Raw genomic sequence first — 24847 nt, 5'->3', positions numbered from 1 at the left:
GAAATACTACCAAAAATGTACCTTATCTGCAACATATCACTTAACTCTAAAATCAATAAAAATAATGATAAATACGATACATTGAGTAACACAGTTAACACGTGTTACTTGATTTTAATCGGATGCATTTGGATTCAAATAAGACGCAATGCCGTGCGTTAACAATTATTGTAGATAACCGCCTTATTTATGGAATTGCGCTGAGTGATATCTGTGTTATTTTGAAGCAATAAAAGTAACAGAAACGTGTTACCGTGTTAACTATTTAGAATAGATTGATACCAATGATTGACACACATTTGAGTGTAACAATGCATAATATGTCTTCTGTCTCAGGATTCCACGAAAGAAGTGCCAGAGGCGGACGCCTGCATTCGGGCCCGATTGCCTTCCAAGTGGAGATCCATGAAAGACAAACAGGGCAGGATCTATTACTATCATTTCAAGTTACGAGTACCACAGTGGGAGCCACCACCCAACTTGTCAAATTCGCATGACAAAGAAGGTCAGTTTGTCCGATTTTTATTATTTTATAAAATGTGTCCGTGAATCAAATTTGTGACAAATTATTTTCAATAGTGGATTTAAAGCTCGGATAATTTATGCAAATCGGACTGTGCCAATTGATTTGAGTAAATAAACTATATCTGGCTTTTTCAATGCCACTTTTGTAGGCGAATCCGTGTAATGTAATAAAATATTTTATTTTAATAGGTGATAGTTCTGATGAAGCGGAAAGTAGTGAGGGAGAATCGCCAAATGGTGAACAGGTGCATGTTGAAGACTTCCAAAGCGTTCGCGGTAAAGTCGTTGAAGGTGTCGATGGCATTTATCAAGGTAAATTATTCATTTACACTCTAATCTTTTATGTACTTAGATATTTTATATTGTATTGAAATAGGTATCTTAGTTTAATTGGGTGAAAATGTTATATATGTTTGCCTCAATATTTCATGGAATAGTTAGTAGTTATGTCATATGTGTTCTTTTGTTCTCTTTCTCTTCTTTTCTTCAAATATATTTGTTTTCAATCTGTATTCAATTCAAAGAAACGACCCAATGGGTTGTAAAATGGTTAGCATTCATTGTTTGTAAAAAAAGATGATAATGGAATCTCGCGGAAACCTATATGCTTCTCTTTGGAGCGAAAGTTTTAATTTACCATATTATTACTCGTATAAATCAAAGGGTCTAGAATTAAATTGTCCTATCTGCCCTGTTGAAATTACTTGTATAAGTAGATTGAAATAATTTTGGTACATAATATAATTAATTATAATAAATTCCGCAAATTGGTTTTTTAGCTGTTATCACTATTTCTGTTTGTAAAATGGGATGCTACATGGCTACACAATTTGTAACATAGATATTGTGACTGAATATGGTGGAGAGGAAAGCATGTCATCGCAATAAGTACTCAGGCCATCTGCTCATGCAAAAACTAAAATCTCACGAACTGGTTGGTGATGGAACTCATAAACTGGCCAGTGACTGATGCTGCACACACGGCGCTACTGAAACCTAATCTCATAACATCAAACTGTCAAACCCATTGTCTTTCCTACTTCATTCTAAGCTTTTTCCGTAATATCTTCACGGGAATATTCTGGCAGCCTGTAATTATACATTCAGGAGTATTTATCAACATCTGCCACATATTTTAATTTTAAAATCGGTTCGTCCATCTTTAACTTTTGACGTCTTGGCTTGTTATTTCTTGTTCAGATCAGTTCAGTGATACCAATTTTGGTAAGAAAATATGATTTTTCATTGAATCTACTGTTATTGGTACCACTGTCTTATGGGTGACTGGAAACTGAGAGACTGGGAGACTAGTATGTTGTGTCTTCGGTTTCTGTCTCGAACGTTTTGAAACTGAGAGTATCCAATCTTGCCGTCAGCGAGCCGCCATTGAAATATATTAGCTAGGATACTGCAGTTTCAGTCTCGTCTTTTTTGAGTATTCACGTGAGCGGATGGCCTTATTATACTAAATGCTTGTATCATCAGTATCTACCTACATATTGTTAAAATTCTGACATTTTTTTTATTTTTAGTTATAAAAGAAGACTTGACATGCGTGAACGGTGTTCTTAAAGGAGGGCTCCCGGCCTCACCATACAAAGCAAAGAAGAAACGACCTGGTCTTGTCACCGAATGGGTCATCAGTGTAAGGACATACATTTTAATCTTTAGAAAAGCTTTATGAGAAAACATCATTTTTTATCTTTTTTGTTGTATCGCTGTGGTATATAAATTAATTTGATTTATTTTGATTTATCGACAGCCCCGGACAGAGGAAGACAGGATGGCTAATCAGGTGGAAGTGAGGCGGTACAAAGAGAACAAAGAAAAGTTGCGCAGGCGCAAAGAACACGCGTACCTCGCTGCCAACCCTGAAGCAGTTATTAGTAAATATAAGAAAAGAGCCAAGGATAAACACAAAAAAGCTAAGGTGAGTTTCTTTTTGACATTTTATTTTATCTAGCGGTATAAAGTAGAAGCAGCGACTGATCTGAAAAAACAATTGTCAGTCGATAATCGATCGCCAATCAGTCCACCGGTTGGTTGCTCGAAGCATACCATTCGGCCGTGATGACGTAAAGCTACATATTACACTTAATTAATATTGTCTTATTATCTTGAGACCCTAAAAGGCCGCAGGTTCATCACCCCTGCCCTAGTACGTCATGTCTGTATGCAAAATGAAAAGGGCGATAAGTCTGAATATGGGGAGCAAAAATAAGCCTCGGTTCAGACACGGCGGATTTCGCGCGGATTGAAGTCAATTTGTACTAGCTCCGCCGCAGACAAGTATGAATGAATATATAGAAGCTAGTACAAATTGACTCCGCGGGGAAGCTGCTGTATCTGAACCAAGGCATATGTATGGTGTCTGTATGGCAACTTGTATGTTTTTATCTGAAATATATGTATTAACAGTCTCAATTCCACCTGTCCCTTTTCTCATTTATGCATATTCATATGAATTATGAATAATTTGGCATATTTCAATAATTTTTCACCTTTTCCTTTCTCACACATATATATAATAGTTTGTCTCATAGTACTGAATATCTTTAAAAAACATGAGCCAATAATATCAGTTTCTTGGCCTTCCACCCGAGAGTTTTGGGTTTGATACCCGGTGAGGACACATGTGATTTTCTCAAAGTCTGGGTGTTTGTAATTGTTCAGAATTAGAACAACCACCTTGTACGAAAAAGCAAGGACATGGTTATTAATAATTCTAAAAAAATCAGTTTCTTTAAAACCCCACTTCCTCATAATTCATACTGCTATCCAGTTAAACTTATCATTGTTTTGTAGGTAATTTTTTCAATTCATTGCGATGCTTTATTCCAGACCTCCTCTTCTCACCGTGAAGCGAAGGCCGTGGATACTGCTAAAGCTGAAGAGGTGGCTCGGAGAATCAAGGAGCACTTCCGTGTCTGCACCGCCAAGGTTATGGTTCATCATCTCAATCCCTTCAGGAAGGATGACTGCCCTCTCGGCAGGATCACCAACACTTCGGACTTCAAGCATCTCGCCAGAAAGGTAATTTTGGCTTTTTGATAATTTATAATTTCTACATACGAGGGTGGGTCAATAATTCCTTAGAAAAAAGCATTAAAACAGTTTTTATTTTTGTATTTTTTTTTATTTCTCAACATAATCTCCTTGGAGCTCAATACACTTGGTTAGACGTTTCTCAATTTTTTTTAAACCGTCAGAAAAATAAGTTTTCGGAAGGTCCTCAAAATAAGCATTTGTCCGATCGATGACTTCTTCATTTGAAAAAAAACGTTGTCCACTTAGCCATTTTTTTAAGTTTGGGAAAAGGAAAAAGTCACTGGGGGCTAAATCTGGCGAATACGGTGGGTGGTCGACCAATTCGAACTTCAATTCTTCAATTTTAGCCATTGATCGTAAACATGTGTGAACACGGGCATTGTCCTGATGAAAGAGGATTTTTTTCCTGTTTAAATGAGGCCGTTTTTCTTCAATTTTGTTTTTTAGCCGGTCCAATAAAGATGCATAATAATCCCCTGTTATTGTTTTTCCTTTTTCCAAATAGTCAACGAAAATAATTCCACGTGCATCCCAAAATACAGTAGCCATAACCTTACCAGCTGATTTTACGGTTTTCGCCTTCTTTGGACATGGTTCGCCTTTCGCAATCCACTGCTTTGACTGTTCTTTCGTCTCGGGAGTATAGTGGTGTATCCATGTTTCATCTACAGTCACAAAGCGATGAAAAAATTCATCCGGATTGCGTTGCATGAGCGACAACAGGGCTTTAGAGGCCACCACCCTATTGCGTTTATTGTCGACTGTGAGCAAACGCGGCACCCATCTTGCAGAAATTTTTTTCATGCCCAATTTGTCATGTAAAATAGAAATGACGCTACCTTTTGAGATTCCTGTAACCTCAATTATCTCACTCAACTTTAATCTTCGGTCACTTAACACCATATCGTGGATTTTATTGATCATTTCTGGTGTAGTCACCTCTACAGGACGTCCTGAGCGTGGTTCATCCTTTGTTGATGTACGACCACGTTTAAATTCATTTAACCAGTTATAAATAGTTGCAAGTGAAGGAGCAGATATGCCGTGAACTAAATCCAACTCATTTTTTATTTCCTTTGCTGTTAACCCTTTTATATTAAAATGTTTAATAACAGCTCTAAACTCAATTTTCTCCATTTTTGTAAACAAGCAAATTTTTTTTTTAAATGTACGAGAAACACACAACAACCCGACCAATCTGATTGAAACTTCGCAGCATACTGAATCGGTAGTGCCGCTGCATGAAAACAAACCGCTTACAGTACTAGTTGCGCCACCTGTCGGCTTTTCTAAGGACTTATTGACCCACCCTCGTATTATGAGCCTACTATTTGCGAACACAACTCGTTCCCAAAAACATATTTTGTTGCAAAATGCAATAAACTGTTTTACAGACTAATAAAAAAATTTGTATGATTTTTTAATTCATTTGTAGTGTAGTATATTTAAAACAGAAAACAAATGGGAACTTATTCATTTAAATAAGAATCTTACATTTAATATTTGTATCAGGCCGGGTTTGAAAGTGAAAGTTGGATTGAGCCGTTTGCCAAGTATGCATCCAGTCACATATAACTAAAGTGTTAAGGGGGGACATGCTCGTCGAAGGTCAAAATTGAGTTTTTATTGTATTTTCAAACCATGATACTGGACACTCCTTAAACGTTGTAGATAATCTATTTATATAATTTTGAAGCCTTATTATCCTTTATAGTTATTTTAAACATTTGATGACTGCATAAAGTATTTTTGTTACATAAAATAGTATTCTTTTAAACCTCTCGCTCTAATGTTTTAGAATATAGTCATATTTCGGTACATAACTGTGCAGTGGTGTTAAGATTTTTTACATTGATTAATTTTTAAACGCATTTATAAAACCATTAGCATAATTTATTACGAGATAATTTTTGTAAAATATTCACGATAAAAAATTATATTGATAATCTCTGTGATCCCAAATTTGACAAGAATTAGGCATTTTATTATTCAAAAAATCGGCAAGATTAACACATTTGAAGATGATTCTAAAGATACTCATTATAAGCTATGTTTTTGACCATTCAAGTGTGATAAACATCTTATGAATAATGATTGCTTTATAATAATTATTGACCTAAGAATAAGGTAGTGTTTTTTTGAAATACGCCATTTCTTTTGTCATTCCCTAGTGGTTAAGCTATAACATACGGCCGTAGTCATAAATTGACAAACTATAATTAAAATAGGGAAGTTTCCTTCTTATTTCCCGTTTAATTGTAGGTACCTAAGTAGGACGGAATGCTCACAAAGTTAATTCACGTCATCTCATAACAGAAATGAAGTTAGATGCGAGACAAAACTGTAGCCACTCGATTCCTAAATAAATATTTATATTGTTAGAAGTATAAAATAAATATGATATAACTAATAAATTATTTAAAGTTCATGATAATTATTCATTTATAATTATTAAATTTATTAATGTAACGTTTGCAGATTTTTACACCTATTCACAATTTTAAATTAATTACCTGGGAATCAAAATTTTAAAGTTGGTAACATTAGACATGATGTCACTATTCAATGGACTCTATTTAGGTTTATGCATGCAAATTTGCATTAAATAGCTTGAATGTAGTTAGCTGTTCTATGCATACGCCTCTAAGACTACTTAACTGTAAAAATTCCTATAAGTGTATTGTTCCTTACAAAATGTCATTCAAGGTTAATTTTACAACAATTTTGGAACGAGCCGTATTTGCAAATAATAGCATCATATCTGGTAAGGTAGGCGGAATGTAAAAACGTAATTTTACATGTCAAAAATGTCATTCAAGGTTAATTTTACAACAATTTTGGAACGAGCCATGTTTGCAAATAGTAGCCTCATATCTGGTAAGGTAGGCGGAATGTAAAAATGTTATTTTACATGTCAAATTGCTGCGCCTTAACCTTTCTAACGCGGCAACTGACTTTAGTCAGCCTATACGCGCGAGTCATCCGCGCGTCAGCTGACTAAAGTCATTTCGATTTTCGTTTGCCTAGTACTGCTTTCCGCCAGGCGCGAATAATTCGAATATTGATTTAATTTATTCAAAAATCATCCTTCTCTTGACATCTGTCAATGGATAGCCTAAACTTTTGTTCTATCTAATTTAAATAAATATTTTTCGGGAGCGTGTCTTGAATAAAAATATATCAGTCATCGGGCCAATTCAAATTTGCCGCGTATATAGTGTCTTATCGCTTCTTAGTGCATGTGCGCCGAAGACATTTGACTGACGTGTTTGTAACGATACGAGTTTGCGATATAATAAGTTATATTGTTTTTTAGTGATTGAAAAACTATTTGGTGCGTAAACTGTTAAATAGAATATTCGAAAGTTACATTGATCAAAGTGAATTTACAAAATATTTTTACAAAAGGAATGCTTTTGGAGATTGCATTCATTCGCCTATCTGCCAGTATATTATCCGCGAGTTTATAGTTTCGGAAAATAATTTGAACCAGGTGTCATTTAAATATACCTAGAAGTCCGCGATTTAATATGTCTCTTTGTTTATCATTGATTAACATTTTTAAATACTATTTTCTGGTTAGATTACCTATTCTAGTACCAGGTTATTGAAGTAATATAATAAAAAAAAACAAATGAACTTGAAAATAAAATTGTGGTGACTATAAAGCATTTAGAAGTGCAAAAAGTGTTTGAAATTTAATATTTTACGAATTGTAATAGGTATTCGAAAAATAAACCATTTTGTTATATAAACTATGTGTCATTCGATTCCATTCAGTTCGGGGTCAATGGTAGGTACAAACCAGGCACTGGTGGTAAGTACATCACTCTCAAATAGCCAGTAGTTCTCAAGGATGATTTATTTATACTCGGCCTGCAGTGCTGCAATGTGTATGCGAGTTCAAACAAAAGTTACACAGTTTGAGATGTCCTGGATGCTATAAAAATGAGTTATTTATGACTGATATTTTTTCAACACACTCAACAAAAATGCTCATAAAAGTCATAAACCATATTATTATTCATTATGTGTATGACATATTTGTCGAAATGGTAGCCGGTAGACTATAAGAATACTGAACTGTTCTTACACTTGTTAATCTGTCATCGACGCATTAGTCCAGCACCATTTCGTAAGTGTCATGGCGCCGCTCGAGTAAGCTGGCATTTTTTCAATGAAGAAGTCTTGTTCGTGATTTCTTATCAGATTTAGGCGACGAATGTTTATTTTTAGAGTCACATAAAATATTAGGTTCTGTCATAATCATTTTTGAACTTGACTCCGATTTTTTACTACTCTATTTGTGTATGTTTGACTGACATTTATTACGATTTATTGATGCTTGAAATCACAACGCGCACTGTTGTACTAAGTCGGGATTCGTAACGCTTAGAAAGGGTTAAATCAAAATTACCCCATAATTCAAAAAGGCCAATTTGGATTAATCATACATTCACAATAGAATTAGAACCAAAAAAAGGTGTTGAAACACTTCCTTGTCACTGTCACTGTTTTTCCCAATACATAAATAATGAAATTCAAATTACTCATCTCCAGTATTATATGTAGCTGTTCCTTAAATCTGGTTACATATTTTATTTTACAGTTGACACACTTTGTCATGTTGAAAGAACTGAAGCACTGTCGCACAGTCGAAGAACTGGAATGCAACGACTCCGTAAAGCAGAAGGCGAAGGAATTCGTCAGGAAGTACATGTCAAAATTTGGACCAGTCTACCAGAGGCCAGCGGATGAAATGGATTAGTCGATCGGTACAGATTCAGTTTGGACCGTCTGTATATTGGAAATGATATAAATAAATCTGTTGTCTATGACTGATTATAGGGTATTGTTTTCGTTTCAACAGAAATGTACATAAAACTTATTTTTACGAAGTCTCAAGTCGTAATTAATTCATTAGTCCTATTTTAATACCCGCTATTTTTTTTATTCATCAAATGCCGTACTATGTATTGATAGATGATATAAGTGTTAAATATGCATCTTCCTTGAATAGTTTTGTATATATTATGTTGAATTCATAAGTACACAATATAACGCGAATTAAGTAGGTAATATTAATTAATCAATTTCTATTTTTATGACTGATAATAGTGTGTTTTTTTTCATTAATACTTAAATAGTGAATTCTTGCATAGTGTTTTAAGGATTTGCGTATTGCATTATTCTTGTTATAAAATATTGTAAGACTTCATGTTTTATTTCGTTAAATATTTTATACAATAGAGGGAAATTCCTAAGTCAATTAGAAATGCATGGGTCGAATAAAGTAGTGTACAATTTTGTTGAATTATTTTTCTATTATGTAAATTTATTAATATGTACAAATTTGAATTTAAGATAAAACATTATCATACAGATGGTAGTCAACTTATACATAATAGGGGTTTATTTCAACAAATAAAAAAAACTCTAAATGCATAATGTGGGGATTTGATGAAATTTAATAAAATCTTTCAAATCCTTAATTTCTATACCGTACTGTTTTGGTCACCATTTTGAATGGACTATATTATGATTTTAATATAACTGTCATTTATATTATATTAATAAATTGTAGCATGCTCTTGAAACTATCTTCGATATTATCTAACAGATTTAACAATCTAATATTTTAGTTAGCGGTCGCAAAGACCCCACAGGAGACAGCTTGGCGAAGAATAGAATTTTGCGAGGGGTTTATGAGGTATTTATCAGCAAGACATTCACCACACTGCCCATGTCAGTAGCGTAGCAGTGAAATGTTTTCTTTTTTTTATCTATCATAAAGTACATTAAATTTAGCATATTTTGGCGTACTGGAAACAACCACGACGAATTAGTAAACAAAAATTTCAATAGGTCCAATAACAAAAAAGATAAATTAGTTACATTAGGGAGCTTCGCCGTCTATCAACGCCGCCACACTGTGCTGTTTCCCTCCAGTCAAACTGTCAAAGTAGCCCGCCTGCTTCTTGTGGACTTTACGCTTTAGGGTCTGTTTGGTTACACTAAGAGGTTTTACAGTTGGATTTTTCGCAGTATATGTATTGATATGTATTAACAACGACCACACCATCTCTTTATGTTTAAAACATTTGGTTTGGCAACATTGCGGCATTATTGTGTTGTGGTAAACAGTGGAAATGCAATATTTCTTCATTTTCCGCAACCTTATTGTTGAGTTTCATATTCTTCATATAATTTCCACTTTTATTTTGCTTATATTATTTGTCAAACGTCAAACAAAAATGTGTCATTTACAACACCGAAACGAAACAAATGGCATTTATTACAGCACGATATGTACACCTCCAATTTCTAATATTGAAATTTAAACCATGCATGTGATCAGAAGTTATTAATTTGTTTTGCCTTGTAAACGAGTCGATCAAGCATTAAATCAAAGTGAAATTGTTAATTTACTGCTATTTTTAAGTTTGTTTTAAATCTTCATACTATAGTTATTAGATACAACAGATGAATTAACTATTATTATAATTAATATAATAAATTTTCTTAAACATAAATAAACACCATACTTTATTACATAGTATTTTTTAATTCAATAAAAATAATAAAACTGCTTAATTGAATGAAATATTTCAATTACAATATTATTATTTCTTTTACAGTTTCATAATGAATAGCTCAATAAATTACGTTGGAATATCACACTTTCAATCGATACAATAATTCATTGTGAACAACAATAAAATCCCACATTAATAATAAGTTTCCATAGTTCGTACTGGTAACAGGAAACGGCGGTAGGTGGCGGAGCGATACAATTTGAAAGGTGTAATCACTTCCAACAATATCGATCATTGATAATAATTTAGCCGCACCTACTTCTTGTACACAGAAAGCAAAAGCACCTTACCGCACCTTATTTACATTTATTATTGAAAAGATTTTGTATTGTCTTGCTTGCTCTTGTTAGTTCTGTAAGTTATCTTAACTCCTATAAAAATGGGAGTTCAAGAATCTTCTTCTCAATAGCAAGGGCTGATTACAATGGAAAGCAATATGATTATTATCATTAATCCAGTGTTTTATGCAATTTCTCATTCATCATAAAAATGTCAAACACACACTTGCATATTATTTTCATATTGACACGTGTATGTCATATTTTGGGGTCCTGCCGCACTGAACGGAATTGCAGATCTGGACAAAACATTGCAGAATAAAATGTCTTGGACGTAAAGGTTGCAATTTGACTCACTGTGGATATACTCATATGGGCTCGATGACATTGAGCTGCTTTACAAGCTACAAGTCAGTGAATTTACAATCTGCTTGTAAACTCGCCCAGTGTCATCATCGAACTAGCTAACAAGCAGATTGTAAACAATCTACTGACAAAAGTTGAAAGCCGGGCTACTTTACACGCTACACGCTGGTGTGTGGGCCAATATGCGTCTGCGCAGTAGAGCGATAGTGACAATGGGTTGAACTGCGTCTGTGCAATAGAGCGATAGTGGCGACGTCCCGGTAAAAAAAACGAACTACTCAATACGTCCTGTCAAAATAGTACCAAAAATGACAGGTTCAAATCACTAGCTCGTTGGCTTCTGAGCGAGTGGAAAGTTTTGTGTGTCATCATCACAATCGCACTAGCTGACTCGCCCACTTTTAAACTCACCAACAAGCAGCTTGTAAAGTAGCTCAAAGCCATCGACGCATTATACTAATAAAAGCCTTGTTAATAAAAACTATATTCTCTCAACTTCAATAGGATTATGAAACTAACAAAAACATGCATGATTTCATTATTCTTTATTAGTCATTATAAAAAGTACTACTTCCTACATGTGAAATTTATTTACGGTTTTTTTTTAGTAGGATTAATCTGTTTTAAATTAATTGTATTTGTTTTTTCTGAACCAGGGGTTTGAAAAATACTGATATGTAATTCTCGGATTCAAAATTCTTTTCAGTATTGTAATCACTTTTCACTGTTGAGAAATAATTATTGTGCATGTTTAATAAATTGGTTCAACACAGAAAGACAGTGATTGTCCAACTTCAGAAAAAACTGAACATATCAAATCAAAGCATAATATGAAAATTTACTCTCAGAATATTGTACAGCGAATAAAGTTTTGAGTCTTTAAGTAATAATGTTATTTTTATAGTAGTACAATAAAAATAAACCCAGCATGCATTTTAGGTACTTTCAAAAATCTTTAAAAACTTTACGTAAAATATAATTTCAATGATTCTGCGTAAAATTTAAATGATTATTGTTTGGTTAGAGAATTGTGGGTTTATGATAACTTTTAATGCTTGTTTTATATAATGGTCCAGTCAATGAATATATTGTAGAGTGCATGGAATATGCGAGAATTTTTGACTTCAGGACTTTGTTAGGAGTAGTTAGTAGGTAAACATACTAAAAGTCCCCGCCCCTGGGAGGTGAGCTTATTAAGGTGGGAGGGGGGTCGAAAGGTCCCATTTTTTGGTTTTTCGCTTATATCTCGGAAACGGTGCATCTAAAAAAAAATGTCTCGAATAAAAATGAAAGCTCATTAAATTTCAGTTCAAAAAAAGAAACGATTTTCGAGATATACGTTATTGAAAACTCTCACTCTCCAGGCCACTGCCCATTTGCTCGTTGGCTGCCAATTATCGTTGAAAATTATCAATTTTCAATAACGTATATCTCGAAAACCGTTGGGAATTCGACAGATATGTATAGAAACAATTTTATAGGAAATTTAATTAGCTTTCATTTTTATTTGAAACATTTTTTTTCTACATGCACCGTTTCTGATATATAAGCGAAAAACCAAAAAATGGGACCTTTCGATCCCCCTCCCGCCTTCAGCTCACCTCCCAGGGGCGGGGACTTTTAGTATGTTTACTTACTAACTACTCCTAACAAAGTCCTGAAGTCAAAAATTCTCGCATATTCAATGCACTCTACACCCATCTTTTAAGCACCATTGGACTATAAACGAACCCAAATGATTGATATTTGATAATTTGTATAAAATTGAGTGACGGAATAGTTTGTATAATTCGGGTTTCAAAATAAAATTGATTTGTTATTTTATTATACTTACTGTTTATTGTATATAAAATTTTAGGAAAGATAAATTAATTATGCTAACTATTCAAAAAATATTTAGGCTGTGTATTTTTTTTTACCGTACAGTTTTTGAGCTGTCAAATTATTTTCATATTTATGAAGAAATAAAAGTTGAATACATAATATGTATAAATAGAAATACTTCTGTTTTATTTACGTCATTACCCTCACACATTATTTTCATTTGCCCACGTACTAAAGAATCACCGCCGTAAGATTGTGTCAGGGGAAACGCGACGGCGGATTCTGGGAAGGTGAGCTCTAAGTCGTGACCAATTGAAATGTGTTGCTGGACACTTCCCATAAACTGTTGCACTTCCCCCTGTAAACCATCTAACAGTGGGGCTCTCTAGTGTTATATTACTAATACTACTGATGGTGCAGATCAGGGCTTAGGGATCATCCCTATAAGATGTCACCTCTTAATGATGGGGAGGGGGTTATAGAATCAAACAATTTTTAGTCAGTTAAATATTTCATCATTAATGTGACAATGTGATGGTTCAAAAATTATTGCGTCTATTGGGAATTAGTCTTATTAGGAAATGCGTCATTCACCTAACAGTTCTGATCTGGCACCTAGTGATTATTACCTGTTTTCAAATTTGAAGAAAGACATACTTTGATGATGATGAGTTCCTACAGGTAGCCGTAAACGAGCATTTTAAAGGCAAATCGGAAAATTATTTTTATAAAGGTTTAAAAAAATTAATCGATCTAAGAAATGGATTCATGTCCGAGGAGATTATATTGAAAAATAAAACATTGTATAATATATTCTTTTTTTTCTGTCCCATTTCGTGAACTTATGGAACTCCCCTCGTAGGTACCTACCTACTCTTTCCCACATTATGAATGGGATCTGGGTGAATGTTGTATAAAAATACTGCTCAGATTGAGTTCAGAAATAAAAATTTGTATGATCGGTATATTTTAAAAACAACTAGGTATTTCAATAATAAAAATCGAAAAACAATTACATCGGTGCATAGAGTGATAAGATTTCAACGTCATTTTTTTGATAAAATGTTCGGATTCAGTTTCATTAATAATTTGACAAATTAGTTCTTTTAGTTGATAGTTATTTCGATTTAGGTACCTACTCAACTCAATTAGTAGATATGTTTTTTTCGTATACCTAAACAAAGTGCAGTAAATTAACGATCATTTTTACAGTTATAGAAATGGACAATTATTTTGATAATGCTATTCAATAAAAAATTATCATTACAATATTACCCATTTCTGTAGCAACTACAACATTTATTACCAAAGATGAAGAAAATCTATAGTAGGACAATAAAATATTAAAACTAAAGAATGTCATGAAACATCTATAATTTTATTGCAAAAAGAATGTTTCAGGTGTGATTCGGACGAATCAAATTTATAGTCGATGGTTTTCCATAAACCATAGACTATAGACCGAAAAGTTAAAAATGCTATTCTTGTCTATGTCCATTACGAAGCAGTACTCGGTTGAAATTATTAGTTTTCAATTGTCATCTCGCAAATAATTTTGTACAATGTCTGCCCGGTATGATAGAGCTATCACTGTATTTTCCCCTGATGGCCATTTATTACAAGTAGAATATGCTCAGGAAGCCGTTAGTAAAGGATCCACAGCGGTGAGTAAAATGATTGATAAATAACCTATAAACACAACCGGTAGGCATTGTCAATAAAATAGACACATCATTGTTTTCCTTAAATTTTTGTAGGTCGGCGTACGAGGGCAGGATGTAGTCGTTCTAGGCGTGGAGAAAAAGTCCGTTGCGAAATTACAAGAGGAACGAACAGTCAGAAAAATATGCCTGTTGGACGATCACGTAGTTATGGCATTCGCTGGGTTGACTGCCGATGCGAGAATCCTGATCAACAGAGCGCAAATAGAATGTCAGTCCCATAAGCTGACCGTGGAAGATCCAGTCACCCTGGAATACATCACGAGATACATTGCCGGCCTGAAACACAAGTACACCCAAAGTAATGGACGTCGGCCATTCGGAATCTCTTGTTTACTCGGCGGTTTTGACTACGATGGTAAACCACACTTATATCAAACTGAACCCTCCGGAATATACTTCGAATGGAAGGCCAATGCCACGGGCCGTTCAGCTAAAACAGTTAGAGAGTTTCTAGAGAAACATTACACAACTGAGGAAGTATCTACTGAAAACGGAGCTGTAAAGGTAAAATACTTTTGGTTTGTGCCACAGAGGTGGCCATGAGATTTTACAACTTTTTTTTAGACCAAACCTAAGCTAACCTACCCCAACCTAATATTACCTCTTATATTCTTAGTTTGTGATAATGGTGCATCAAAATGTATGAAAATTTTCAATTAACGATTATTGGATCGAAAAACGGATGCCACGACAGAAAAACGTATTTATTATAATTGTCTACATGGAATAAACTATTTTCGTAAAAAAAAAAATATAAAAGCTCATGGCCACCTCTGCGGCATACCATACTTTTTTTTTGTACATTTCTGATTAAACTGATAATGTCACTCTTGACAAGTGTTTGGCACCATTATCAATTGCTCTACAGTTCACATGAATATGTGCTCTGCTCAGCAGCGGACAGTCTAGGTCCATATGTCGAGAACCATCGTAAAAGCAGACGGGAGGCATGGACAACTACAATATGCAGTGAAAACAACATGTCATATTGTATGGAAAGAATACTACAATACTGGTCTCAAATCAATTGTTTGTTTGTTAAGTGGTGATGCACGCTGTTTGAATACACCTCAAGCGGTCGTGTATACTCACCAAATATTAATCAAGCTTGTTTTTGATATTTTCAGTTGGCAATCCGAGCTCTGTTGGAAGTGGTGCAGTCGGGTCAGAAGAACCTTGAAATTGCTGTGATGCGACGCGGCAAACCGATCCAAATGCTAGATGCAGAAACAATCGATGGATACGTCGTCATCATCGAGAAAGAGAAGGAAGAGGAAGCAGAAAAGAAGAAACAGAAAAAGTGATAGAGAAAAAACTCGTTTTATTTTTATTCTTTTTATAATGTCGAAATCTTAAACTTTGGTTAAATGCAATTTTTAAATTAATAAATGATAAGATGAAAATTGTTGATTTCTTTTTTATCGTGTTTCCAGCATGCAAGGATCCGATACAATACTAACTACATATTATAGGTATCCTCATAATGGTATATTTTTTTAAAATTAGGATATATCTGCACATGAAATCCTTCCTTCACAACACTCAAATATTGAATGCGTACATTCTCACTGATGTTACTTTTTAATTCCTCTTGGATTTATTATTTGTTATAGTACACCCCCTTGGAACCAAAAAAGCCTGTCTCAATTTTTAGTGATTTTGAGTTACGTATAATATATAATAAATATACATATACAAGTATACATAAAATAGCACATTACGTTAAGTGACAAAGAAATATCAAAAAATTCAACAGATCAAAGATGATTCGATCATCTGGAAACATGTTAATGTCAGTGGAATGTAAATATCGTCACTTAAGAAACAACACCGCGGAAGTCAATTAATTAAAATCTTCAGGGGAAAATTGAAAATTGATACCTTTTAACTTATTTTTTTTGTGTTTAGTTAAAAAAAAAAGATTTTTTCATTCAAAAAGAATTTTTCCATAGAAGGAACACGATGTAGGATTTTTTTACCTACCGAATGTTATTCAAAACTCAAAACCGCCAAATGGGGACTTACGCGGTGTTGTTTCTTAAAAGACGATATACTTGTGTTTTCGGTGTCTCCTGTAAAGTAGAGAAAAATGAGATATGTTTTTGGTCCTAAGAGGACCAAATATGAATACTATCTATATAATACAAATTCAATGCCTTAGTATTTTGCATCCATCAATTATCGAGGAGCTGAGAATTAAATGGATCCAAATGCAAGTTGAGTAAATTCACATAAAAGTTAAACATGCGATTATAAATTTTACATAATTGTTCAACATTCAGCAAATGAAGTCTGTTTCTCAAATAATAGCATTATTCATATGCCAAAAATAATATGTATTGGCATTTATGTTTACAAGTGTTTAAGGGATACAAGTAAGGCTAAAACATTCAAATTAGATAATTTGCTTCTATGAAAATAATAACGTTTTATAAGTACACTTGTAACTTTTCATATATACATAACATGCTGAAATAAGACAGTATAATAATATTATGGTGATTTGAATACTGCCCTCAAGTAATATTTTTAAAATTATATGTCATTAATCCTAGACTGGTCAATTATTATTACATTTTTATAAATCAAGTATAATTAAAACTTTTTAATAAATACTACAGATAGATAATTAAATTAAGATTGCAGTAGGTCCATGGTGTTGGAAATTTGCGAATAGAGTGCTTTCCACTCGTTTGTAGTGTCGTTCTCATTTTGGACATTTTCCTGAATCACATCTTTGTCGCTGACCATGACTGTGTCATCGTATTCCCAAGGTGCACCCACTTCCTGATAGCCATTCATTGCTGCATTTTCGATGCAAGCTTTCTGAAAGTTGAATTTTAAAACGTTCATGTCAATACTACAAGTATTCAATAATAAATTGTTTTATAAGAGACAGAGAAAATAAAATATACTAAATTCAATAGTCTTGAATGGCAGCATTTAAATCCTAAACTATTGGTAAGGTTTAGGTTTCAACCCTCCGCATCTACTGTGTGCTACTCGTGGCTTAACAATTTGGATGTGCATTGTTGGTGCATGCAGTGGGTACAGAAATTGTCAATTCACCATCTCACCAGCAGTAAGGGAAGCTGAAGGATGGTAAAATAGATCCATTTATTCACTCACCGACTCGTGAGTCACACAAATATAGCTTTTCTTTGTAAAAAAAAAAGAAAATATTTTATTATATTGACAGAGGTCTCACCTGAATTTTTCAATTTTGTGTCAAAAAGTGTCGTGACACTGTTATTTAAGCGGCCTATGAGTTTGAACATATACCGTTAAAAAAAAAAAAAAAAAATTCGGTTAGGTACATGTTCAAACACGCACTTTAACATCATTTTACTCCCTACTTCAATTATAGTTTGTCAATTTATGGCTACAGCCGTATGTTGTAGCTTAACTACTGGGGAATGCCAAAAGAAATGACGTATTTCAAAAAAACACTGCCTTATTCTTAGGTCAATAATTATTATAAAGCAATCATTATTCGTAGGATGTTTATCACACTTAAATGGTCAAAGATATAGCTTGTAATTAGTATCTTTAGAATTATCTTCAAATGTGTTAATCTTGCCTATTTTTTGAATAATAAAATGCCTAATTCTTGTCAAATTTGGGATCACAGAGATTATCAATATAATTTTGTATCGTAAATATTTCACTATAATAATGTCGACATAAATTATACTGACGGTTTTATAAATGCGTTTAAAAATTAATAAATGTAAAAAAATCTTAACACCACTGCACATTTATGTACTGAAATATGACTATATTCTAAAACATTAGAGTGAATGGTTTAAAAGAATACTATTTTATGTAATAAAAATACTTATGCAGTCATCAAATGTTTAAAATAAATATAAAGGATAATAAGGCTTCAAAATTATATAAATAGATTATCTACAACGTTTAAGGAATGTCCAGAATCGTGCTTTGAAAATAGAAAAAAAGCTCCATTTTGACCCACGCTGAGCACGTCCCTTAAGTATTGCTTTCAATTATGTCTTCATCTGACCCTTAAATAAATTATATTCTGTTCTACCATACTAGGGATTGCAATACCGAACGAAAATACCAATACCGGTATTTACAATTGAATACTGGTATTCGTTGAAAATATAAACATACATATAGATATAAAAATCTCTTTAAAATATTAATATTATATAGCAAAAATATCTAAATAAGTTCATATAAGTAACTTTTAAAATATGTAAGGCAGGGCTTTTTTTTTAAAAAAAAAGTACCGGAACTCACTTCTTGCCAAACAATGACAGGATATTTAGTGCTAAATGATGTGACAGGGTATGTTTAGTTGTAAAGTGTCTCTCCAAATCTGACTTGTTATGCGCCAAATTTTTCCGACAAATAATACAGGTCTGTAAGCCATTTAAGTTTTGAATAAACGCGAAAGTCTCGGTCCATTCCACTTTAAATTCACGCTTTTCGTCTTCCGTTTTTATTTGCTTCTTATTTGTAGCCATGTCAAATAGGGCAGAGGACATTTGTGCCAGAGCCGCATTCAAGGGGCCATAGAGCCGCATGTGGCTTGCGAGCCGCGGTTTGCCGACCACTGGCCCATACCATACACGCTGAGGAAAATATTTTTTTCTAACATGGAGTCTGAACTTTTCTAAATTCACCTAAACAACTGTTTCTCAGAATATGTTACCTACAGCAATAAATTGAGTAAACAGATTCGAAAAGTAAAAGGATATTATAATGTAAAACTTGATGTACACACCTCAAAGTCATACTTTTCATCGGTCACATCAATGTAGGACTCTTGCAATATGTACGAGTCGTAAGCAGAATCGTCTCCTTTGATGAGAAACTGGCTCCCATCATTCTCCGTATTCTCGACAAATTGATTCTCTAAGCATACTTCCTCTCCCTGCACGTAGCCTTCTTCCGTCTCATCTAAGACTTCTATGATGATGTTGCCGTCATGCACAGGACCCTCTTCCATGTTCAATGACGGCGGAGCGTACATATCACCGGTGATTGTTTCATCTTGATATACTTCGAAAGAATCTCCGTTGAATTGGTATCCGGAATCTTGCTCATCACCGTCTTTATAATACCTGTCAAGATATAATGCTGTAACCTCACAATGGTAATGGGATATTGGCAATGAAATCATTCAATTACTAATTAGACAAAATATTCAAGAGAAACTCACTTTCACCCTATGCTCCAATATGTATGTGGCTATGTTAGAGATTAAAAAGTATGCATCTTAACACCCTTAGACCTGTTTCATACGGGACACCTGTGTGGCACCACTAGCGTGGTGAGATTCCGCATTTACACATAACTGAATGGGCCCGTTCAGACAGGGAGAAACGAGTGTCGCGTTAATTTATATGTAAATACGGAATCTCGCCACACAGATGCCCCGTGTGAAACGGATCTAAGGCTCTGTAGTATTTTTGTAAATTTTCGATATCTTTCCCCATGCCAATTTGGAAAACTATGGTCATTTAAAGTGTGTCACATCGTTGCCTTGCTACAGTTGCAGCTTTTCTTTACTATTCTTTTCCAACAGCCCTGGTATAAATACAGTCAACCTTGGTTATTACGAGGAAGATGGGACCGACTGAATTTGCTCGTTATAAGCGTTACTCGTTATATCAGAGAATAGGTATTTTTAAATGAGCAGTCACATAACACAAAAAGTCGAAAAAAAAAATTTAAAAATCCCCGAAACAAGCATGGCATTCATAAACTACAAAAGAAGTTATTAATTGTACCTACTGACTTCACAAACCTTGGATTTTTTAGTTGTTTCAACAATTTTGTCGGCGAAAAGACCAATTAGGTAAATACTTAGACACTTAATTAGTGTCATAAACGTAATGTGATCCCGGCGGCATCCTGTCCCCGGATGGATTTTATTGCTTAGGGTCGAAATGTTTTTAAACGATTAACACATTTAACAGTTTTAAGAAAATTTTTGACCATATTTTAGCTCGGTATATCCGATAAGGTGCTCGTTATAACAGTGAATAAATATATGAAGAAAATCGTAAACAAAAATGTCAACGAATGAGATCTCGCTATATCCGTGATCGTAATAACCGAGCTCGACTGTATATCTATTGTCGCATTCTCACATCGTGATTTTTTTTTGTAAATGTTAACAAGAAATCAAACAGATTGTTCCCACTTATCAATTTAAGTTAAACCGATAATCGTAATCAAAACGGCATCAAGTGAAACAAATAAGTTTGACACGTCGATGCGAGTTATCACCTTGGTTACTCTAGCCAACCAGCCGACTTGAATTCAATTCAATTTACTAGTTAATCAACTTTGTTGAAATATGGTTCTCCCTTATCAATTGACTTTCAATCGTCATTCAACATACGGTTTGACAAAAATCACCAGGTGAGAATGCGGCATATGGCTTCCAAAACTGCCTAGTTCAATGAATCCCGGTCCCATTTATGTCGACCCACCTCTGTGTTGCTTTGTTTTTTTTTTTACTCTAGCATTAATGAAAACCAAATATTGCTCAAAACTAAATGAGGTGGCTACGTCTATAATTTGAGAAATTTTGTGGTGAACACAGGCGCATTAGGGTTAATTTTTTATTGGATGTCATGAAAATATATATGTATTAAGTTGCACCGTGAAACTAAACATAATATAATTGAATCCTGTGCCTGGCAAATTTCACACAATTTTTCAAAATGTGTCGGTTCAGAGCGATGAAGTATTACGTAGTGGAAAACAATTGCTTAAAAAAAGGTCTGATAAATATTAATACCACTTTGTAAATGCCCATATTATGTTAGAAAGGAAAATGGTAATTTACACCAAAGTTCAGAAACATGATAATTACCTGACGTCCTCAATGATTTCACTTTTGCACGTCTGTTCTGATGCGTCTTCTGCAAACAAGGAATCAAAAGGAATGTCCACAAGGGATTAGCGAATAAGATTCGAAAGGATCACGAGAAATTTAGGACATACAAAGAAACGGTTGGATTAAAAGGTGAAAGATAGTGTGAATCTGGAATAGTAAAAAAAAAACATAAACCAATTAGTATTAACACAATTCAATTTGAAATAATAAAAATATTACACGCATTTGTCAAAATCTTTTAATTAATTTTATAAATGGGACTTCCGGGTAGTCCACGCGCGTGATACTCAGTATTTGAGGCGTCTAATTACAAAAAGCGACAAGTCCACAATTCAACATTTTCGGGAAACAAGTTTTTATGTTTCTAGCTTCAATTATTTGTTTTAACGTGAGATTTTTTTTTCCGTTGTATTCTATGTCGAAATTAGAACCAAATGGCAATTTGTTTCAGCCGATGAACTCTTAAATGTAATAAATATAGGCAAAATAAAATTGGACTTAGCGCTACTTGTACTTCACTTTTTATTTTATCCCGCATGAGGCACACATTTCCGTGGCACTGTCATAAGTTTACCAGATGCTACAGCATGGGAGACACCCTTTTCAATATTGAACGTTCCCTTATTGGTTGACATAAACACGCGCGAAATCAACCAAGCTTTAAATAATAAGAAAAACGGACTTGGCGCTTTTTGTAATAAATCGAGACTTAAAATATTTTTTTTCATAGGGTTATGTCGCATTTTGGAATTTATAGATCAATACATATTGTGTAAAATTATACAAAGAATACGTGCGTATTTTTTTCTCGATTTTGACCAAATGTGGACTTATCGCTTTTTGGAATTAGACGCCTCATTTATTGACCCCTTACTCCATTTGTTAAAAAATAAATTCAATGAAAATTACAATTTCAGCATAATATTTGTAAGTTATTGAATATTTTATTTTCAGAATAGGTTTATATTTTGTTGATCTGTGTAATCGTTAATCAAATTATAGAAAACGCCTCCCCGGGCTTAAGGCTTGTTTACACGGGTTTAGGGCTAATCATTAATTCCACCATGTGTAAACAGGCCGTATTAGTATTTGGCCATTTTACATGTGTCGGTATTTGTCCGAGTAGGAAGTATTAATGATTAGTACTAAGTTCGTGTAAACAAGCCCTTAGGGTAGTCCTATTTTTATGTAAAGTTGTGACTGTTTTAAACTTGAATATGGCCCTTGCCTGAAATAGGAGTCTACTCTACATCAACAACTATAATATTGTCATCGAATTAACAAAAATCATTATAATGGATTTCTACCATGTAAACGTCAATTCTATCAATCATAATATAAAACTCTTCTTCCTTGATATTAAGGCTAAACTTCTTCTCTTCTGGTCAAGTAGTCATCTGTAAGTGTACGGCCTGAGTGGATGTTCGAGTTGCGCACGCCCCACCGAATGCTGTTCACTCAGACCTTCCACTAAGTCTTGTCTGATCTGGCGGCTTCCAACACCTGTCACACTCTCTTCCCAATGCAGTTGGCTTCTTCTCGTTCAGGAATGAAGCGAAGAATTCTCTGGTTTCTTATTTACGTTGGGCTGTGACCCACTCGGCAGTTATATTAATATATGTTATAGACAATTGATTATAGCACTGACGGTACAACTGTTGTGTCCTCATTAGGTGGCCATTAGATATAATTAGCATGTTATTTAAATGTGGTAATTAAATAGTAATTAAAAGCTCCGCGGTGAAGCGGTTAAATGAGCATGTCAAGTTAGTTATAATACGCTTATTACATAAAAAAAAATATATTATTAATTATTACTAACCTTGTTCTATATCTTCATCACTTGAGCTGATGTGCGAGTCAAAGTGTTCTTTCTTCCATTGTTGAGTTGCTCTCTTGAGTGCTATTTTCAAAGCCCTTCGAGCCTTAAGAACCGCTTCACTCTGAAAGCATACAGATGTCTCATGAGTAGAAGCCTAAAAACAATAAATTATCATTTGGTGGTATTAATATTGGAGTAACATTTAACTTACACCCACGGTGGCCGGTAGGTTGGACTATAACGCCGTGGGTCCCAGGTTCGAATCCTGGGTCTGGCAAGTACACATATTGTTTTTCAATTTGTGTCTGTCAGGGTATGGACCTAATAGGTTGAGCAAGTGGCTGACATCCATTTCTCGTAAAATATCTGTTAATACAAACTTCCACTCTGTGGAGGCCCATATGATCCTATTAGGATCGGACATGGTCGGAAAAAAAAAAATTAACTTAAATGTCTGCTGTGTAATCTCCATATGCTCTAACTGTGGAGTGGACATGGTTAAAGAAGAAGTAGCATTAGTCCTGGGGTATATGTTATCCTGTGGACTTTTTAAAGTAACGAATTGATCGGCTACCTGAAATACATTTTTTATGTACTCTACAATCATAGCTTACTGGATGTTTTGCTTGAAATCGTGGCAGATAGCCTGTGTGATATCTTGAATCCAAGATGGCGATATGAAAGGAGTTATGATTGATTTTTCTTATCTATATCTGCCACAATTTCAGGCAAAACACCAGGTAAGCGATGATTGTAAAGTACATAATTATGATATTTCAGGTAGCCATCCAATTTCTTCATTCGAATGCCCATGGTACCACTGTAGAATGATTTCCGTATATACAAGATGGAACATGATCAGCATTCTGCATATTATTTAATTTAGTCGACGGCTGCAAAAAATGACGTGGAGGGTGTAGCCCTGTTGTGCATTTAAAAAATGTCATGAATTCCGATATACCAACGATACTTCAACTAATGAGTGCTTCTCATGATGACATATAGATCGGAGACATATACATACCCAGACAGCCAGCATAGTAGAGAAATATTAATAGCACAGCAAGCGATGGAATGCTCAATATTATATCGCATCAGATAGCCGTCCGTGGAGTGAGTGAAAATTACACATTGACAAGACCATTATCAAAAAAGTTGGCTTTTTTAAAAACATTGTATGGAGACCCCATATTTGGAGTAGGTATCGGATCGCCCCCAAATTTTAATAAAAGAATATGTTGTAGCCGCATTAGAAGAGGTGTATAGAATTTCAAGTTTAATAGGAAGTGGGTGAAAATTGAGCGTAAAAAACAAAAAAATAAAAACTTGACAGTAAAATATTGTAGGGCAGATTTTAGCTTATCTTTTTATATTATAATGTAGAGTAGAGTGACGTCCCTAGACAAAATGTCGCCCCATTTTTTACATGGTATTTTTTATCGTCCGTGCACGTGTCGTTTCTGGTCACCATGGACGTTGAAGGGCAACGGAAGTAAACTAGACATCGCGAACCTGACAAAAAAATACAGTCATGATAAACCTTTTACGTTAGTTAATACATTTTGTTTCCAACCAGGCGGCTGAAATTTTTAATGGACAGATATTTTCGTTATTACTAATTTTAGGTAGCTATTTCTATATATACGAAATGATTATCCTCGATTTGCCACCCTTCAAGTAACTGCCGCCCCCAAGCAACGCTCAATCTGCCTACCCCCACGGGACGTCACTGAGAGAGTAAAAATAATATATCACATAACCAAAATAATATCGAATGAAACCCA

General features: G+C 34.2%; 3 protein-coding genes across 4 annotated transcripts in view; 2 read left to right on the top strand and 1 right to left on the bottom strand.

Moving 5' to 3' along the window:
- Positions 1-9442, top strand: part of Set2 (SET domain containing 2) — a 39452-nt gene extending 30010 nt beyond the window's left edge. Inside the window, exons 12-17 of one of the 2 annotated variants that reach the window (XM_085956134.1) lie at positions 337-505; positions 715-837; positions 2058-2170; positions 2288-2455; positions 3367-3558; positions 8183-9442. In XM_085956134.1, the coding sequence (XP_085812260.1) occupies positions 337-505; positions 715-837; positions 2058-2170; positions 2288-2455; positions 3367-3558; positions 8183-8341 (924 nt within the window). In that variant the 3' untranslated portion in view covers positions 8342-9442. Of the gene's footprint in view, positions 1-336; positions 506-714; positions 838-2057; positions 2171-2287; positions 2456-3366; positions 3559-8182 lie in introns of those variants that run through there. The other variant, XR_015071663.1, reaches the window with a different exon arrangement.
- Positions 9443-14117: 4675 nt separating this feature from the next.
- Positions 14118-15764, top strand: LOC147065897 (proteasome subunit alpha type-7-1-like). The gene is made up of 3 exons (XM_085956132.1): positions 14118-14301; positions 14395-14865; positions 15489-15764. Exons 1-3 carry the CDS (start codon positions 14200-14202, stop codon positions 15663-15665), a joined length of 750 nt encoding a protein of 249 aa, XP_085812258.1. The 5' UTR covers positions 14118-14199; the 3' UTR covers positions 15666-15764.
- Positions 15765-16267: 503 nt separating this feature from the next.
- On the bottom strand, positions 16268-19548 carry LOC147065896 (uncharacterized). Its single transcript, XM_085956133.1, has 2 exons — positions 19115-19548; positions 16268-17187 (listed from the first exon to the last, which is right to left on the bottom strand). Exons 1-2 carry the CDS (start codon positions 19511-19513, stop codon positions 16996-16998), a joined length of 591 nt encoding a protein of 196 aa, XP_085812259.1. The 5' UTR covers positions 19514-19548; the 3' UTR covers positions 16268-16995.
- Positions 19549-24847: the final 5299 nt, after the last annotated feature.

The sequence above is a fragment of the Rhyacophila brunnea genome, unplaced genomic scaffold (assembly GCF_057557595.1).
Source record: "Rhyacophila brunnea isolate RB1 unplaced genomic scaffold, BYU_Rbru_1.0 scaffold_5, whole genome shotgun sequence".
Classification (NCBI taxonomy): domain Eukaryota; kingdom Metazoa; phylum Arthropoda; class Insecta; order Trichoptera; family Rhyacophilidae; genus Rhyacophila; species Rhyacophila brunnea.
The sequence above is the reverse complement of the archived record's forward strand: the minus strand, read 5'-3'. Positions and strand labels throughout refer to the sequence as shown.

What these genes read in the sequence shown, in the direction of transcription:
- LOC147065897 (XM_085956132.1), top strand. Translation starts at nt 14,200, where the DNA reads ATGTCTGCCCGGTATGATAGAGCTATCACTGTATTTTCCCCTGATGGC. An exon ending in TTAGTAAAGGATCCACAGCG is followed by an intron (nt 14,302 to 14,394) that starts GTGAGTAAAATG and finishes AAATTTTTGTAG; the next exon opens with GTCGGCGTACGAGGGCAGGA. An exon ending in CTGAAAACGGAGCTGTAAAG is followed by an intron (nt 14,866 to 15,488) that starts GTAAAATACTTT and finishes TGATATTTTCAG; the next exon opens with TTGGCAATCCGAGCTCTGTT.
- LOC147065896 (XM_085956133.1), bottom strand. Translation starts at nt 19,513, where the DNA reads ATGATTTCATTGCCAATATCCCATTACCATTGTGAGGTTACAGCATTA. An exon ending in ATGAAAAGTATGACTTTGAG is followed by an intron (nt 17,188 to 19,114) that starts GTGTGTACATCA and finishes TTCAACTTTCAG; the next exon opens with AAAGCTTGCATCGAAAATGC.